The sequence below is a fragment of the Pleuronectes platessa genome, chromosome 10 (assembly GCF_947347685.1).
Source record: "Pleuronectes platessa chromosome 10, fPlePla1.1, whole genome shotgun sequence".
In the NCBI taxonomy this organism is placed as follows: Eukaryota; Metazoa; Chordata; class Actinopteri; order Pleuronectiformes; family Pleuronectidae; genus Pleuronectes; species Pleuronectes platessa.
In genome coordinates, this window is record NC_070635.1 from 26641419 (window position 1) to 26661352 (window position 19934).

Here is a 19934-nt window from a genome sequence, read left to right on the forward strand (position 1 = left end):
GCATGTGAGAGGGGTGGGGGGCGGAGCCCCGGGGCCTGTGTGTGTGTCCACAATCTGGGAGCGTACGCACGCACGCACTCACGCACACTCCTGGTATTTCATGATGGCCTGATACGATAATGATTAAAAAAATGAACGTGAACCTGACTTGCACTCAAGTTCAACATATCAATCAATCAATCAAATTTTATTTGTATAGCCCATATTCACAAATTACAATTCATCTCATAGGGCTTTAACAGGGTGTGACATCATCTATCCTTAACCCTCAGCAAGAGTAAGGAAAAACTACTAAAATCCCTTTTAACAGGGTAAAAATACGTACAAACCTCAGAGAGAGCCACATGTGAGGGATCCCTCTCCCAGGACGGACAGAAGTGCAATAGATGCCACGTGCAGCATATGAATGGCTGCACTGTTATATCCACTCTTTTGTTTTGCACAGTACCTTTTGAAAAGATGCCTGGAAGTCTGGAAGGTGTTTCGGGACACTAGTTGTTGCACTTTGACCATTAATTGCACTTTATTATGTTGTGCTATGCTCTATTGCACATGATTTGTATGTCTTATGACATTTTTCGATTTATCAAATGTTTTAATTAAGAAGTTTATGTTTCAAGTTCAAGTACATGGTATCTGAGAAAATCCTTTTTTTTTACCTTGGTATCGAAATTGGCATCGAGAATCGTGTTATTTTACTGGTATTGGCACCGACTACTGAATTTTGGTATCGTGATACCCCTAATCAGTAAGGACATGACCTGGTCTCACCACACAGACTCCATCACAAAGACAGCCTGACAGCGGCTCTTCTTCCTCCGCAGGCTGCGAAGGCTCAACATGGAATCCAGGATTCTCTGCAACTTCTTCAGGTGCAACACCGCCTGGTATGGCAGCTGCACTGCCCTGGGGTCTCATTTATAAAAAGAGTGCGTAGGATTCATACTAAAAAAAGAGTACGTACGTATGTGCGTACAAAAGCCGGAAATGGCGTAATCAAAAGAAAGTTCCGATTTATGCCCGCATCCGGGTTTAAAACATTAGTACTTGCCTACCATGCTGTGAATGGATCAGGTCCAGTCTACATCCAGAACATGGTCAAACGTTAAACCCCAGCACGTTCACTCCGCTCTGCTTCGGCCAATCGGCTCGTTGCTCCCTCACTACGAGCTAAACACTCATCAAAATCACGACTGTTTGCTGTCCTGGCTCCTAAATGGTGGAACCAGCTCCCAATCAACATCCGGACATCAAAAAAGCTTACACATCTTCCGCCGCAAACTAAAAACATACCTCTTGCAACTTTACCTGGAATAAAAAAAAAACTAAAAAAAATGTAAACTAGCAATTTAGTAGCACTTAAATGGCACTTACTTTATTTTGAAGAAAGTGTACTTTCTTGATTCTTGTTGTCCTGGGTCTGTACCCTCGGGGTTGAATGCACTTATTGCAAGTCGCTTTGGATAAAAGCGTCAGCTAAATGTAATGTAATGTAATGTAAAAAGAGCAACTCTATGGGACAGCAGTGATGTCACTAATAAAGAAAATACACTGACACTCTGCCGCTGCTGTGAATAACACAATGTGTGAGATGTCCTTCCATTCGCGTGCACACATCACGCAGATCCCCGCACCACTGTCAAGGCAGTATTTATTTATTTAGAGCATCGAACCAATTCCATCACATCAGTCTGGTCAGCACATCACCAGGATGGAGCTGCCATACGTGGAGGACCTCTACACCCAGCAGTGTTGGAAGAAGGCCAACAGGATTATTAATGACACCCATCACCCCAGCCATAAACTGTTCTATCTGGTCTATGGTACTGCAGCATACAGGCACCAGCAGGCTCAGAGACATCTTTATCCCCCAGGCCATTCTCCTCCAATCTGCCATAAGACTGTCACTCCTGTGAACTTTGCACCTTGTAATATTTGCATAACCCTATCAGTATAAGGGTTAGGGTTACATTCATTCATTGTACTCAACACGATATTTATTTTAATTTATAATTTACATATTTAGGTGTGTTTTATGTATTACATTTTAATACTTTAGATTTATTTTATTTGATGTATTCTGTTTTTTTATTTGTTAGCGTAGCTGGAAGGGAGCCAGTGACACAAGAAGGTAATTGCTAGCGTCTGCTGTAGGGATGGGTATCGTTTGGTTTTTGTCCGATACTGGTGCCTAAACCGTGCCTGAACCGACGCTTGACATTTAAGAAAGGCTTTTTTTTATTGCCAAATATATGAACGGTTTAGAGTAGATTATAAATATAAATAAATACAAAACACTTTTAACTTAAATCTATGAATAATATATGAACTGTGAACAAAAGTTTACACTATACTTAAATAAATAAAAAATAAACAAAACACACACACTCTGACTCGTGACTCTGACTTCGGTGCCAGAGCCAATTGAAGACTGAGGGTCGCTTTTCCATCAGTCGGAGACCCCCGTGTCTCCGCTGCTGGGGCTGTCGCAGGCAAGGCAAGGCCCGCCTTCGTCCCCCCAAAATGCAGACGCTTTTGTGAAACCTTTCTCGCCGTGGTCTTCCTTCATCCCGCCCCCAGCCTTTCCAAGCCGACCCAGAGCCGGTTGCGGCGCACCGCCACGGAGGAAATGCGGCCGGCGGGGCCAGCCAGCACCAGGGAGAGGTCTCGCAAGGAGATCCTCCCACACCTGCACGGAAGCCCTGACGCACGCGTAACGCGGGCAGCGCAGAGACAAGAGTTTGTCCACCAGCTGCCTTGCCCGACTCATGCGGGGGCCCGATGGGAGGCGCCCCTTCCAGTGAAGGAAGGAGTGGAAGTGTGAGGAGGTGGGAGGAACGAAGACCTCAGTCTTCAATTGGCTCAGGCACCGAAATGAAGCACCAAAATATACGTTGCATTTCGGTCTGGGTAGGTACCAGTTGTATTGGAACCGGTGCCATATTGGAACAGGTTCTCGGTACCCAACCCTAGTCTGCTGTATGTAATTGTTGTGCACATGATAAAGATAATGATAAAGTCTTGAATCTTGAAAACAAAGATGTCAGGAGAGTTTTTGGTTTTAAGAGCTGACGACGGTGTCTGGCTGCTGAACACACGTGATCTCGCTAGCAGAGTTAATATGTCACTTCCTGCCTTTGTCCGCTGCACCCGGCTGCCACTTGCCTGAATAACACAGAGGATTTGATGCTGTTGTGATCATGCCTGTGCAGAAAACCTACCGGTGTTGTGCATGTGTGAAAGGCAGACTACGGGTGAACTCCGTAGCCAATTCCCTGGCTTTTAGGTCATGTCTGAAAACGGATCTAGTGTAAACATACTCAGTGCTGTATAATGACAGACGTGGCTGGTATAGTATATAACATAGTTAGGAAAGGTAAATGAGCTTATATTTTGTCTTGATTAGTTAATCTGCATACTGAATGCCCTAACTTAGACTCCAAGACCAAGATTTAGGCATGGTGCTGATAAAAAGCAGCAGAGTGGCAGCTTCATTAGTACACATGAGTCCCTGGCATACAAATATCTAAGATATACCATAGGGCTGATCATGTTGACCAAAGGATCATGGCAGTTTTCTACTGCTCTAAGTTATCAGTTGCGAATTCAAAGCAAATGGTGATGTCTAGTCAAATTCACATATCCATGTGTGTTTTTAATTGTTGAAATTGAGCAGTGGGGTCCATTTAAATCTCAGTCTGGAAGCTTTCACAAGACGTAAACTCATACCACCTCTGACTTTCTTAAATACAATTATAATTATTCATAATAACAACAATGAGAAACATTAAGCACTCAGACAAATCTGAGACATGTATCAAGTCTATCACTGACACATAGCGCTGTTTTACATGTAAGTTGACAGTGTATGTACACAACGTAACAAAACCCTGTAAAATCACAGCTTTATTCATCTGGATGCTTGCTGTTTTATGGTGTCATGGCAGTCATTAGCAAACCAGCCCTGCTGCCCAAGTTGGACACACTGATGAAATACTTAGTTGGTTTGACGCTAGTTCAAAACTCAGCGTATATAATTGTCTACATTCTAAAAGTATACCAAGTCAAATAACTACTAAGCATTATATATGATTCATAAGTTGATGATAGTACCCCACGTGCCGTTTTATATTGCGATTTGACTTCATAATAGCGTTAAACCGATAGCTAGGTTAGCTTCATAGTTAATTGTGTTAAATGCCACTTAACGTTACCTGATAATTTACCAGAATCAGAAACACATGACATTAGAAAAATGTAATGACGTTGCATTGGTCTAGGCTTGGCTGGTTAAAAGGTATCTAGAATGCCTACAAGCTAACTAACAAAGATCGAGTGTTAGCGGCTGGCTAGCACGGTTAGCTCCAAACGATGAGAACGTACCGTCTGTTGCTAGTGACACTTGTTCCGAAGATAGCAACAAAGATGAAAGGACTCGTTCTGCTTCCAAAGGCGAGTTTAACTTCAGTAGTGACTTGTTCCGCTGCAATGCCGTGAATTATGTCCTCTCTGCCAGTAACACTTCTTTTCCTCAGTCTTAGGTCCCACCTATCTGTTCCGTTCCGAGCTACAACATCTCTGAAGCTTGCTCTGTTGTTCACTGTTCTCGTTGTCGCTCACAAATTCAAATGGTATCGCGAGATTTACATCATAGCTGCATGGGCCTGAAGGTCTGGCAGATTTCTTTGGAGCTTGCATGTCACCTACAAAGCATAAATACTAATATTATTAGGTCACAATCAATGACCTACTGCTAGGATTTTTATTTTTAATTTTTTTTTTTAGGATTTAGTTGTAAACTATAAGGATATGTCAGGGGGCCTGGCCGTGGCATGGCAGCGAATTTATATGATTCGCCATAAAACAATAAGCACTTATAACTTCTATGTATATAGTCCAATCTGCCAAATTACCAGTGAATCTCGATGACTCGCCAAGTGCCTTCAAGTAGCTTGAACTTCCATGTTTTTGCTCCAATTAGTGTCAAACTGTATATGTGTGATAAGGAACCCGCTCTGGAGTGTTATTTTTGCAAATATACTTTAATAGTCACATTGTCCCCTATCTGGGAAAGGAAGTACCCTGTTTTATACGTTGACATGCTCCGCCTACATTTTTCAATTGATCCACTTCAAAATAGGTCAGGGAAGCCTTGAGAAGCTGGTCACGCCATGTAACATCAGAATGTATTTATTGAACATTGAACTGCAACGGCGTGCATTTCGATGGAACGCCAACAAACGGAGTGGTTTTAATGTCATTGCACAGGTTCCAATCTCCCTCAAAATGGGCATGTACAATGACAGTCACAATGTTAACACAAGGACAATATTTGGCAGCTCAGGCAGAATGGCTCAACAGCTCCACTTACTGGAAACTGAAAGTAGTCCTGTGATTCAAACGCTATTGGAATAACCTCAATTTTCCACAGCCGATTCAAGACCCCTGCTGAATCGTGACATTCACGAAATATCTGGTATTGGCGAATATACCTAAATAATACGTATATCTTTCAGACATTTGTATTCTATTTATATTATAGTTAGCATAAATTATAAAATTATAATATAAAATAAGTGTAAAGTAAGATTTCATAATAGAAGTATTTGACGATAGCTAGTTCTTTGTAAATGTATCCTTGAATGAATAATGAATCTTGTTCAAATGAACAAATCATTGATTAGGTTTTCAAAAATATAAAAAATTAACAGATTTTTTAGCAGGCAATGGTTCTGTCACAGTTTCAGCTTTATTTATATTTTTGGGTGGAACTGGAACACAGTACTTCCTTCTCATGTCAGTATAATGTTCGTAAGTTGAAAAATATTGTAAATTTCTACAACTTTAAGACTGAGCAGGGTATAAATTGTTTATTAGAATAGACCTTGTGAACATATTCAAACAACATTTGACTATAAAATGAATTAAATTTAGAAAATGTAAGGGTAGGTGAGATGGGCTATGAGAGTACATTGATAATATAAAGAATGTATTGGATATGGCATTGATAAGAGATTTAATTATTTAGGATTAGAATCGGGTCAAATTCACAATTGAAAAACAGAGGAATATTACATAATTTATATAAATACAGACCATTCACCATTAACTCTTTGCATATAATAATTCCATTACAAATCAGCACAACTTACCTGTGATCCCTGAGAAAAAGTGGTAGCTTTTAGAGTTGGATTATTGAGTCAACAAAGTCTAATGCTCATGAAGATGTTGAGTGAACAGATGCTCTCTATAATGGTGAGATTTGTTTTACTGAAAATGGAAAGATCTTCTTTTTAACCTTCTTCTTCTTTTTTTAAACATAAGGCCTACCTTTACGTTCATCCACTTTGTTTAATAAAGCAGGTCATGTTAAGTCAGATCTTTTGTTTACATAGATAAATGCAATTCGTCTAAGTTTTAACCTATATATAATTTAGAGTCCAAAGGCCTGTGAAAATACTGATATTCTATATCGCAGCCAGAATCAGATGTTCATCTGTACAAAACAAGATTCATGAAGTTCTCCCTTTTTTTAATCATCATTGTCAACATATCTTCAGTAAAATCTTTCTGATCATCAAAATGAAGTGAGGTACCATGATATAATGAATCATAGCTTGTAAGGTTCTAAAATAGTCTCCCATGAATTTTATGAATCATGCCTAAAATTAAATGCCTTAATGATCATTAAGCGAAGTTAAATCACAACCAATCATTTTTTAAATCAACAAATAGAATGATGCTATTATCCTCATCTAATTCACATATTTATATTGTAAATGGGCAAGCATGATCCAAAATATGGTTGTAATTAAAAAAGAAGATATTATCACAAAAGGTGATGTTTGTGCTTGACATTTTGGGAGGAATTATAGTTGATCACAAAATTTGATTAGAAGTTTTGTGATGGTATTTTTTGTGAATGTGTCATGATATACAACTGCCGCATCACAATTGACTTCTCAGGTGTCACATGTTGCTGATTCATTCCGGTGATTGGCCTAGTCAAGGGACAGATGAGTAACAAGATGTTTCAAGTTCATAATTCAAGTCTTAGTTTCAGTGTTGCAATACTGTAGAAATAGTACACGAGTAAATACATAGTAGCTGTATTTACCACAAAGCACAATATTCAAAATATGCTTGTAATACATTTTTTGATCGGGGTCTTTAGTCCTCAGCTATATCACGGTCAAAACATTTAAGCACTTAATTAGTTTTCCTTCTAACAAACTAGTTGTCTGTTGAGGGGGCTGGGGTTCCCTGTCCAAACCATGTCCCCCCGCCCCCCCAGTAATATCAATCAAATTTTATTTGTATAGCCCATATTCACAAATCACAATTCGTCTCATAGGGCTTTAACATGGTGTGTCATCCTCTGTCCTTAACCCTCAGCAAGAGTAAGGAAAAACTACTAAAAACCCTTTTACAGGATAAAAATACATAGAAACCTTAGAGTCACATGTGAGGGATCCCTCTCCCAGGACAGACAGAGGTGCAATAGATGCCACGTGTAGGAAAACATCAAGATTTATTGATGTTACTGCATTTATTAATACAATGCAGTTCAACTTAAAATGTCTAATTACACAACCTTAGTCAAAGGTGGATTTCTGAGAAATAACTTTCCAAAACTTCCCTTTTATAAATGACTGGCATAAGATAAGATTAGTTAGCTTTCACTGCAATGCCCTCAGGATTAAGGACAGGATACCGCTGGGATCTGGCATCAACATTTATAGATCCTGTGTATACAAGAGGCGGTTAAGTGACACCATGTTATAAGGTCCAAAAAAATAATATAACAGTGGTTTACTGTATTCCTGGATGTTGCCCTAACTTTAGCCCTTTGAAACATTCATAATCAGTGGGTTGTAATAAGAAAACCCTGTGCTCTGGTTGGACGGATTTACCAGCACCGAATGAGCGACACCTAATGGAAGACAGCCCTTCCTCTCTGTGAAGTCTTCCACCAGGTGTCGGTGAGAATCAACTTAGTAAACCAGACCATCATGCTTTCAGATATGGCAAATATGACCAACACATGAATTCTATTAACTGGTGTAAATGTGTGCATTACTTTTACGGAGCATAATAATGGATATCATAAAACAGGCACATCTTTTGAATGAGAATTTATTACAGCCTGTAGTTTACGATACAAATCACCTTTCAAAATCCCTCAGCTACCACTTTCGTGAACATGGCTCATATTCTTTGCACTGACAGTAAAATGACATAAAACAGAGGAATGCATTCAAATTCATAGATTCAATTTTCTCCATTTTGCTTTTTTTCTTCAACAAATTTTTATTTATGATCAAGGTCTAGTAAAAACATCCCTAGACCTGGCAAAGTCAATTGTTTTATTTTTTTATAAGAAATAATTTATCATTTTGCGGATGTTTTCAGAGTTTTAGGTTTTTCAATGTTTAATATTTTTTTCTCTTTTTCCATCGGTGAAGCAGGTTTCAAAATGCTCTCTGTAAGAAAGAATATTGATAATGAAGTTAACAATTTAATTAATCTGTGAATTTAGAAAAACAGCATTCTTCCTTGCACACACCTTAGACACTGGGAACACCAGCAGGGGTGGTGGACTTCTGAGCAGCCTCCTTGGCCTGGTGGGCCTGAAGCACAGCAACCGCCTCATCCACCTGAAACAAGTATATATATACAAATACTGCATATGGAGCATTTCACATTTAACTCTTTCAAGTTAAATAATAAGCTCAAACTATTTGCTGTCCATTCATGAGAATTGCTTTATGTAGATGCTTAATAGCAAACAGGCTAATGGTAATTCAAAGAAAAATATTTTAAAGATTATCAAATTCTAATGACAATCGCAGCCAGCCAGCTTCAGGAGATAAATCTGACATATGAGCCATTAACTGACCTTTGAGCGCAGCGACTCTGGTGACTCGAGCATGTGAAGAAGCTCTGAGTTGTCGATTTCCAGCAGCATACCAGTGATCTTGCCCGCCAGACTGGGGTGCATGTTCTGGATCATGGGGAACAGACGCTCACCTGAAAGAACAGTTAACAACTATTATGAATACTATTTAGGTCAATGTAAGCAACCAGACACAAGATGTCAAATATCTTGGGGACTAATAATTTATTTATATTAGTATAACCCCCGAAAATCTATTGAAGTCAGAGCAGGTAAAGTACTAACCAAGCATCTGCTTCTGTTCCTGTGGAGGGGCAGCAGCCAGCATAGAGGCAGTCAGGGGCTCCTGTCCTTGGACATGGACAGCAGGCTATAGACAGAAAAAAAAAATTCCAGAAAAAGTAAAAGAAAACTGAGCAGTTATTACAATTTAGTTCTAGACTCTATAAATGAATGCATGAGTAGTGTAGAGTATTGTTTGAATTGTTCTGATTCCTTTGTAAATTTAAATTATGTTTATTACCTCTGACAAGGAGCTCATGTTTTCGCCCGACCATTTGTCAGCAGATTTACATAAAAGCTACTTAATAGTTCCCAAAACAAAGAAAAAGAAAAAATAACCCATTAAATTAATTGGCAGATCTGGGCAAAGGGGCAAATCCAGGATGAGGGGTTTTTTTCTCTTCACTTTCTTGAACATGTATTTTGATGATGGGGAAAAAGAAGCATATTGAGGGGACTAATATCTATGAATGGGTGAAATTTGGTGCAACTTCATTTAATTTATGGGAACTAGTGGGCTTGGGTGGAGGTACGAATGTTCATCTAGCTGGCACTGTTTGTTGTCATATCCATGGCATACTAGATTCTTATCAGCAGATTCAGAATTGCAAATTTATAAATTAATTCATTTTTTTATGTAAATTAAGTCAAAATATGCCATTGCAATACACAAGGCAAATTGTCAGTTTCAGTTCTTAAATTTAGTTGGCTATAACTAAGGCCGGTTCTAGAGTAAAACGACCATATACAATTAAGTAATGCATCCTACGCCATCAAATATGAAAGCAACTGAATTTCAGCTTTTTATGTCTATTCAGCCCTGAGTAAGCCAGTTCTGATCTGCCACACTAAATACAGACGATGCTTAGCCAGCACCTCAAACAGAAAAAGTGGTTTAAATTTTGCTGTCATTAAATCACCAAGTATAGTCAAGTTTATTTAGTATTCAGTCACCAGATGCATTTGGAAAACATGAAACCTGTGTTATCACCTTGTTTGGAAATTAAACTGCCTTTTTTCCCCCTTCCGATTCCTCATATTGAGGCAATGAAAGTCAGAGATTTTTACCTGCTGCATGGGGACCTGTGGCTGGGACGCCATGTGCTGCTGGGGGTTGCGCACACCAGCAGCATATTTGTACTGGGGCATGGCACGCACTGGGGCAGCAGTGGCTGAAGCACCGGCAGGGCGCTGGCTGAGGGCCTGGGTGGCTGAGGTAAGAGAGGAGGAAAAGAGGCAATTAACTCCATCTAGTGACAAAAACAAAGGGGCAGAGGAACAAAATATAGCAGATTCTTGTGTTCCTTAAACTGAAATACTTACGCATGCGCTGAGAAGCCATCATGCGTGGCACCTGGGTGTTGGTGGTAGAGGTGGGACGGATGGTGTTAAAAGTCTGTGGCCTGGGAGCTGATGGGCGCATGGCACCTGGCATATTTTGGAAGTCTGAAGGAACAGAAAACAGAATAGAACCGCAATGTAGTTAGTATTGTTCTTTAGGTGTTAAGAGGTGGCTTGTTAACTATAGTTATCATTAACACGTGCATCGAGGTTGAATCATAGTGGATGCTGACCTATCAAGTTTAATTTTCCAAAGTTGATTATCCTGTAAATAAATGCAGCTCTAGGCTAGAGACCTTTTTCTTAACTTAAAGTGATAGTGCTGCATGCATTATTTTAGGGTTAATGTTCTCAAGTGGGTTCATAACACTATGCAATACTGTACTTATTCATTTAGATGGCAAACAGTTACAGGGTTCCCACGCTTGCCTTGAAAAAAAATTCCATGCTACCTCCTGATTTTCCAGGTACCATATTAAGTAATGATCTATAGGCCCCTGAAGCTTTCCGCGCCCCCCTCCCCTCACAAACACAACCCCCTAGGACACCTGACTACTAACTTGATTTAAAAGATGTGCCAGTCAAGTCTACATTGTAAATGCTTAGAGATTATGTCTTATTGATATATCAATGCATGAAATAATGCAACAATCTGTAGATGAACAACAATTTATTGAACGGGAACTTTGAGACACATGAGCACTGGGATTGATATTTGTTCTCTCTTCCACTCCTCTCCTATCTCATCCTGTCCTCTTCTCTCCACACCTCCCCTCTCGTGTCCGCTCCTGTCTTCTCAACTCCTCTCCACTCTTCTCCCTTTTCCTCTGTCATCCTCTACTCTTGTATCCTCCTCTTTCATCTTCTCCCCTCTTCTCTTCCTCATCCTGAATCTACAGCGTGTCATTGTCACTCACTCCTGTAATGCATCACACATTTGAGATTATGAGTCTTACGTAGAAGAGGTAATATGCCTACCCTTACTCTGTAAAAGCTTTTGTAAATCAAACTAATGAACCTAAAAGGAAAAACATAAGGCTGGTTCCCCTGTGGTTCCTCAGTACAGCAACCTCAAAAATGTCTCACCCCAAATGTTCCTATTTAGTAGTATAATTTTTTTAAAGAAAAAACGAAAAATCACAAAATAGCTAAAAGTAGATATAAGAATGAATGTTACAAAATTGATCAAGACTAGACTGGTCATGTCAACTAGTATAGAAGTAATGTCACAGCCTAATGTGAAAATGTATTGGTAGTTAGCTAGCAACGCAAGCTAGCCAACACTAGCTAGTTAGTTAGCAAGCTGAATGTTGGCTAGCAAGATTGCACTGCATGTGCTTGCTAACCATCATTAATGAATCCAAATTCAAAACAAACTCCCCTAAATGTGGTGAATAACACGGTTTTAGGAAAAGTCAGTGAGTGAAATACATATGGGGATCGAACATAGTTCTAGTATTTTAAAAGCAAGGTAAAAATTACGTCAACAATTCTAGTGTAAGCTGCTAGCTAGCAAGTTGCAGCTTGCTAGCTAGCAAGATTGCACAGGTTACTAACTAACGTTGATAAACCCAGGTTTACCCCACAGTTAAAACACAGCTTCTTACATTTGAGGATAAACTTGCATAAGAAGTTTCACTGTAGATGTCAAGGCTCCCGTGTTGGCTGGAAATGCATGCATTTGACCCTTCTATTGAGCTCGCGAGTAATGTTTCTCGGTTATTATTCCCGAAGTCCACCAATCTGAAACTATACTTTTAAAGTCCATATCACCAGGTTGCCTCATCAAATTCCAACATCCAATACACCAGATAGGATGCCAAGAGCATGTTCTACAACATGGGATCATCCATTTCTATCTACAGTAAGAGCTGTTCACATGTAAAGGGTTTTTATAAACTTATCTTAATTCTGTGCTCAATAGTTTCATTTTATTACTATTTTACACATCATCCAATACAATTTTCCAGGATAACTGTTTAAATTTCCATGTAAGTGTTCACTTTTGCTCAGTTTCCATGACTTTTCCAAACCTGGAAAATGAAAAAATAAATTCCATGTTTTCCATGGTTTCCAGGTACCGTGGGAACCCTGAGTTAGTTCAGCAAAATAATAAAGAATAATAGCCAGAAGTAGGCTAAACCTTTTGTCATTCTTTGACTTAACATATGGAGCAAGTAGATTCCAGTGTAAACTTCATTCTTGCTATAATTGGAGTATTTTAAGACCCATTCAACTGTGGTTACTTACGCTGGGGACGCACTCCCTGAGTGGCCCAACGGGGACTTGGGCGGAGCTGTGCCAGTTGGTTGGCAGAGTAGTAAGCAGCACGGTTCTGGGCCTGCAAGGTTGGAAGCAAAGATTCATCATTGTATGGCATTTTACTGACATGGACCATAATCTTTATTTTCCCAATTCCCCTAAGACCATTTATGATTCATATAATGTACACATGTACTAGGACTGCATGATATTAGGAAAACATGCGATATCCGATAACGTTGTTTGATATTGCGATGACGATATGATTTGCAATAAATTAACAAACAGTCCCTTGCTATTGATGCGGAGACCACAGACAGCTCCGCGGCCGGGCCGCAGGGCCACCAAGTCGGGCAGACATCAGGGAGTCATGCATAGCTCCACTATATCCACCTACAGAGTTAATATGGGGTGTTTTCATATACGTTTGGATAGTAAAAAATATATTTTCTTTAACAGATTTTAGTGGCTGTCTGTAATTTACATCCTTGTGTGTCATTCACTCTGTGTGCTGCACCAACATCGTCAAACCAAGCTGAGCACGCAGCCATCTCCTCCAGCTCTACATACATTTACTAAGATTATACAATTGTTACAACTAAATTGTTTCTAGTCAGGCTGATTTTACAAATGTTTCCGAGTTTACAAAGAGCAAGAGAGCGGCGAATGAATGTGCTACTCTGAAGAAAGATTAAACGCATTATAAAAGTACCAATCATTACGTGAAGGTCAGTGTTGATATTGTCGTGACAAACAAATCAACTTCAAACTGTAGCGAATCATGTTAAGCTGGGTAAGTTGAGCTGATAGAGAGAGAGAGAGAGAGACTCAGTGTGTGCTCTCTTACTTTTGCCTTGGGGTCTGGGGTCATAAATAAGCACATATAGATGAATTTAAAAAAAAAGGGATCACTAGAAGTTCCCACAGTAGAGTTTAGTTGGAGGAGGCGACGTGAGATTGACGTAACCGCGTTACTGAAGCCTGAAACATGCTTCTGCGTTTTCACGGGCCCGTAAGCGCAAGAGCCCTTCCGGGTCCCTTACGTGCTTATGTATCCCTCCTTACGTGCTGACGGGTGTCGACCCCCTTTTCTAAAATTTACGGCAAAGCTCCGCAAGCTCACTCAGCCCGCAAGGCTGTGATTGGTCTGCTCTACATCCCTTCTGGAGCTGCATTTCCGGTTTCATGCCCCAGAGCTGCAGTAGCTATGTAAATAAACAATCGATGAAGAAGAAAGAAGGAGTCTCTCAGGTCGTCTTCGACAAAAAAGCATTACTCCGCCTAGTGTTCTGGCGCGGAATTGCTTTGTAAGACACGCAACGGTTGGGGAAGCATGAATGACAACGAGTCTTGCGCCACAGCGGCGTGAAAAGACGCAGACGCAGTCGCAGAAGCATGTTTCAGGCTTAAGTCAGAATTCTCTTTTTTCTCTGGATTCTCTTCTTCAGATAATGATTCAATGTCACAAAACCCGTCATGATATCAATGTCTTTAAATCATCACCTAGGGCAGCAGGGCTCCATCTGATTTGCCAAATACATTGACATGCAGAGTGTGAATGCTCGGCACATGACACCCCATTTATCGCAGTTTTTGCTGTCTCTGTTGATATACCCACATAATGATATCAGGATGGCAATAGATTTACGATAAATCACGCACCTCTAACAAGTACATGATTGTTTTTTGCAAATGGACTGGCTCACCTGAGGTATAGCAGCCATGAAATAGCCTGAGGGTGGGGCAGGCTGGTATGGGTTGAGGACAGGGTTGGGCACAGCACGGACAGTGGCCATCCTCTGCATGTACTGATTGGTTAAATGGGCCTGACGCTCCTCTTTGCGCTGTGCAAGGGCCACATACAGAGGCTTTGTGGCAACAATACGACCATTCATCTCCGTTACAGCTTTAGTAGCCTCTTCTGGAGAAGAGAAGCAAACAAATCCAAAGCCTTTGCTGCGGCCACCTTCCATCATCACCTAGCAAAGGAGGGAATGATTAGCATCTATTCTGAAATATTTCGTCGCCTTGCCAATAAAAAGTTATAATGAAAATCAAAAACTCAATTAAGTAAGTAATGAAATATTTACCTTAGCGCTTGTAATGGTTCCAAATGGAGAGAACTCTTTACGCAGACGCTCGTCATCCAGACCATCATCCAGGTTTTTTACATACAGATTGACACCCTGGTGTACATTAAATTGACAGTTAGACTCATTTCAAGAAGTCCAATCAACTATTATCTCTGTAGCACCAACATTGTAGCACTTATATTCGCCACAAGATTTTTGAATGGCAACAAAATGTGCCTTTGACATAGCTGCACTTTGGGCATTTGTTCCATATTAAACCAGACACATCCATTTAAACCAACTTTGTGATATACTGAATTTGATTACTGTGAAAAAGTTCAAAGTTAAACAAACCTGGTATCTGGTCATGCGATCTTGTTTCATTTGCTCAAATTTGCGCTTGAGTTCGTTCTGGCGCTCCCCTTTCTTCTGTGCGCGGCCCACATACACTTGCCGGCCATTCAGTTCTTTACCATTCATGTCATCGACAGCCTACAATTAAATAAGCATAAGTTCACTGAAACAAGCTTTAAGAAGAACCACATCTATATTGATTCAGCGCAAAAAGCAGAGGTACAGTGACAGCGTAGCTCATTTTATATTTTGCTGAGACAAATACATAGGAAGGAGGCCATGTCTTCGAAGAAAATGGAGTAGATCCTAACCTTCTGTGCATCTTCGTGTCTCTCGAAACTAACAAAGCCAAATCCCTTGGATTTGCCACTTTCATCAGTCATAACACGGATACTGAGTGCCGGACCTACAACATACAACAGTGTATCAAAACTCAACACGCCAAATCACACTGGTAACATACTTCATCTGTTAACTTCCAAATGTCTTTGTCTTACCATATAAGCCGAACATCTCCTTTAGCTTCTCATCATTCATTTCCTCCCCAAAGTTCTTGATGTAAACATTGGTGAACTCTCTGGCACGTGCACCAAGCTCAGCCTCCCTTTCTTTACGGGATTTAAAACGTCCAACAAATCTGTTGGTCAAACGGGAAATTAAAAACAAATCACTCATGCGCTGACAACCTTTAGACTTTTCTTAACTCCTAAGTGATGCTAGTATCCCACTGTTGCTCAAATATCAAGATAGTCCAGTGTTGAAAACAATTATTTAGTTTGACAAATCAGAATACAATGAAAAGTGTTATCCACTAATTGTAGAACAGGACACACTTGGCTTATTCCTGCTTAAAAGGGGTTGTTCAAGGAAAAATGAGAATTCACTAGTTATCTACTCACCACTAGGCTGATGGAAGGGTGGATGAAGTGTTTGAGTCCACACCCTAACCCGTCAGTTTCAGGGGTACCACAGCATTGCAGCCTAATCCAATATAATGGAAGTAACTGGTGACCACGTCTTCAAACGTAAAAAGCCGCCTCCATACTGCTCCTGTGGTGTCATCAAGGTGTCCGTAAGCCGCGACACTGCAGAAACAGCGTCATTTACACCATGTTTATAGCCTATTTGAATGTCAGGCCTTACAAGGCTATTCTAAACTGGGTTTTTTTTTTTTTAAGTTCGAAGACGTGCTCACGTTACTTCCATTGGATTAGGCTGCAATGCCGTTAACCCGAAAACTCCAAGTGTTTCACCCACCCCTCCATCGGCATAGAGGTGAGTAGATCACATATCAAAGAGCTTATAACACAATATTATCGAAATAGATCACTTTGCTCCCAAAACACTTCTCCCCTTCTATCTGTCTCTCTAATTTATATGACATGTTTGTCATTCTTAACTGGGTTGTTGTATGAAGACCCGAAAAACCATCCTGCATTAATGATAGGTGAGTTTTTGGAAAAGATGCGGTTCAACACAAAAAACAAGCTTTGATTAGATATACAACTCATGTTAATCTGAGGGGCCCCAAAACACACACTTAAACATAGACTTTAAGAGTAGTCCCACTTACACTTTTCTGTCATTGAGCAACATGCCATTCATTTTCTCTATGGCCCGCTCGGCTGCCTCGTGGGTCTCAAAGTGTACGAAGCCGTAACCCTTTGAGCCATTTTCATCACAAACCACCTTGGAAAAGGAAGATTTGAGCATGTCAACAACCCTGAGCATCATGCAGTGTAAAAAATCCACAGTTCACTTTCAAACCACAGCAATCATTAGTCGTGCAATTAGTGGGTTTTTTAAAAATCACTAAAACACACAAGCAGACAAACTTAATCATGTATTGCCTACCTTGCAGGAAAGGATATTTCCAAATGCAGAGAAGGTGTCATAGAGCGCCTTGTTATCAATGGACTTGTCCAGGTTCTTGATGAAGATGTTGCCCACTCCACTCTTCCTCAGGGAGGGGTCACGCTGAGACCACATGATGCGGAGAGGTCTGCCTTTGATCACGTCAAAATTCATTGTGTCCAGGGCTCGCTCAGCTGAAACCGATGACAACACCTGACATTAGCTTCAGGGCTGGTTTATATCTTACACAATGCAAAGACTTATGTACCTCTCAAGTGGATCATTACAGATGCATGTCATTCATAACTTTATCTGACATTATTACACCACGTCACAACATATTGACTAAAACAATAGTGCTAATAGAAAAATGCTTTAACATGGCATGCATAGTCTGCTTTCAAAATGGAGTAGGATGGTGCCACATTCATCTCGCTAGCGGTCCTTACTTTATTACGTGACGGTATACCTACCATCTGCAGGCTGCTGGAAGTTGACATAGGCATAGCCGAGGGACCGACGGGTGATCATGTCTCGGCACACTCTGATGGAGAGAATTGGTCCAGCCGGGCTGAATTTCTCGTAGAGCATGGCCTCTGTAACGTCTGGATGCAGGTCTCCCACATAGAGGGAGGCCATTGGGTAGCTAGGCGCACTGGGATTCATATCTGACCACGAGTGCTCTTAACAAGACAAATGTGGGATTGTAATAGTTTGATGTGTGTAAAAAAAACGTCAATCTTTGCCAACCCTCTATAAGAAGGGGCTATTTGCTAAGTCTCTTGTTAGCTTCACAAAAATAAATGGGAGTGCCAACACTAATGCTAGCTGTGTAAGAGTTAGCAACGTGGGCTAGTTAGCTTGATTAGCAAATGTTGGTGCGTGGCCTAATCAATGTGGCTCGAACACTTCACAATCCTGAATATCTTCTCCCCCACAGTCAGTATACGACGCAATAGTCCCCGCTTATAATACTAACAGGGATGACAACGCCCTAAAAGGGGAAAATAAGTGGTTAACAGTACAACCGGCTAACGTTAATCACACAGGTTTTCAACAATGACGCTAGCTGCTCAACGTGCTACCGTTCCTCTCGTTCCGTCTTTCGTTGTTTTTCGAAGGCAGTGTCTTCTTCGCGTTGCTTGGGTATGGCAAATTAAATCCTGCTTCACCGATTCTTATTTTTCTTATAAAAATATGTCTGCGTGTGCGCTCTAGCCTTTGGTTTGTTTCATAATAATAAAATGTGTGCCGAGACTAGCTCCGGAGCACACCCTTCGCAGACGGATTACGGGAATGAAAGGAAGGTCGGTAGAGGTTGTTTCACGTTGCCATCGAAAACTGCTGCGCTTTCACTACCGAGATTGACGTCACACATCTCGCGATATTTGCCATTTGAAGGAACGTGTTTAATTCACATTCCATGGTCATTTTTCCATTTATATCTAATATAAATAAATCTAATATATCTATTAATCACCTAAAGTAAACAACACCTTTTACATTTCTCATATAGTTTTTTATTAGGATAGTCTAAACTCACTTTTCTTTTTGACAGGGTAAAGGTGATAATCCTAATAATCAAATACCATATTCATTGTAGTAAATGCAGACATTCCACGCCCCAGATTTAGCGTTTATGAATGATTTTCTTGTTTTTTCATCACTTAAGAGAATGCAACATGGTAAAGCAGGGAGGTTTTACGAGGGTATATCTAAATTCTTGTTTTTATTCACATTGCCCTTTTTTGAGGTAAGGTATTCATAAGAAGGCTTTTACAGCTATACACACTGAACCTTTAAGTCTTTATTTCTAGTGTCTTGTACTGTATGTGTCACGCCACCTATTGTTATATATGCTCCCTTTCATATGCTTGACAACATCTAAATTGCCTTAGTCTGTGTGCTCTCTGCGAGTGGTTTGTGCATGTTCAATAAAAAAAACATCCGTGGTCCTTGTGTAACAGCTATTGCTGTGGTGTTCTCTCTTACTTTTTGAACATATTATGTTCTCAATACCTTGTTCATTTGTCACAGTAAAACTGTAACAATTTTATATTGTCTTAATAACCACTGAAAATGAAATAAACGTTATATCCAAGATTTACAACTTAAATCCACTCGAAAAGATGACAACATATGTAAAACAAGACATAATCAATCACATTTTATTTGTATAACCCATATTCACAAATCACCATTTGTCTCATAGGGCTTTAACATGGTGTGACATCCTTAACAGCCCTTAACCCTAAACAAGATTTAGGAAAAACTACTAAATCAGCCGCCACCATGATCAGGATCCACTATCACAATCGGTTGCCACTATATTCCATAATCATGATCCACTGCCGCCGGCATGGTGTGACTATGAGACTGCGGTTAGGCCCGCCTTTCTCATTAGCATAAGGACACTGAAATCGAAAAATAAATAAATTAGGGAATAAACAAATGTGCAAATATATTTAAGACATTTATTCAGACATTTCTGTTGTTATTAACGTATTTATTTATTTATTTCTGTATTAATTAATTAATTTCCTTTTTTATTTATTTCTGTATTTATTTATACATTTATTTATACATTTATTTATACTTAAGTCATGTACAATTGCAATCAGAAATATTCAACCCCCCAAAGATTTTAAGGATTTATCAATTAAAGTTGACAGAATCTTGCTCTTTGAGTAAGATTCTGCTTCGGATGACTTCTTTATGAGTTGAGTGATACAGAAAATCAACACGGAAAATGCATGATGTAGTATTTGTGTGTAGCAGTATATTTTGTTAAGATAGCCATGTCACAATTATTCAACCCCTATATAATAGTTGTTTTTAAAGCTGTCTGACAGTTTTTATGTCTTAAAGTTGAG

General features: G+C 39.9%; 2 protein-coding genes across 2 annotated transcripts in view; both read right to left on the minus strand.

The window, feature by feature from the left end:
• Nucleotides 1-4603, minus strand: part of LOC128448955 (E3 ubiquitin-protein ligase RNF19A) — a 36754-nt gene extending 32151 nt beyond the window's left edge. The window contains exon 1 of the mRNA XM_053431851.1: nt 4384-4603. The gene's annotated coding sequence lies outside the window, so the exon portion shown is untranslated. The remainder of the gene's footprint in view (nt 1-4383) is intronic.
• Nucleotides 4604-8120: 3517 nt separating this feature from the next.
• On the minus strand, nt 8121-18415 carry LOC128448959 (polyadenylate-binding protein 1A). The gene is made up of 15 exons (XM_053431861.1): nt 17535-18415; nt 17062-17255; nt 16781-16896; nt 15705-15844; nt 15519-15613; nt 15208-15345; nt 14872-14967; nt 14488-14760; nt 12770-12860; nt 10502-10624; nt 10247-10389; nt 9182-9266; nt 8900-9030; nt 8567-8657; nt 8121-8483 (listed from the first exon to the last, which is right to left on the minus strand). The coding sequence occupies exons 1-14, from the start codon at nt 17725-17727 to the stop codon at nt 8568-8570; spliced, it is 1908 nt and encodes a 635-aa protein (XP_053287836.1). The 5' UTR covers nt 17728-18415; the 3' UTR covers nt 8121-8483; nt 8567.
• Between the last annotated feature and the right edge of the window lie 1519 nt (nt 18416-19934).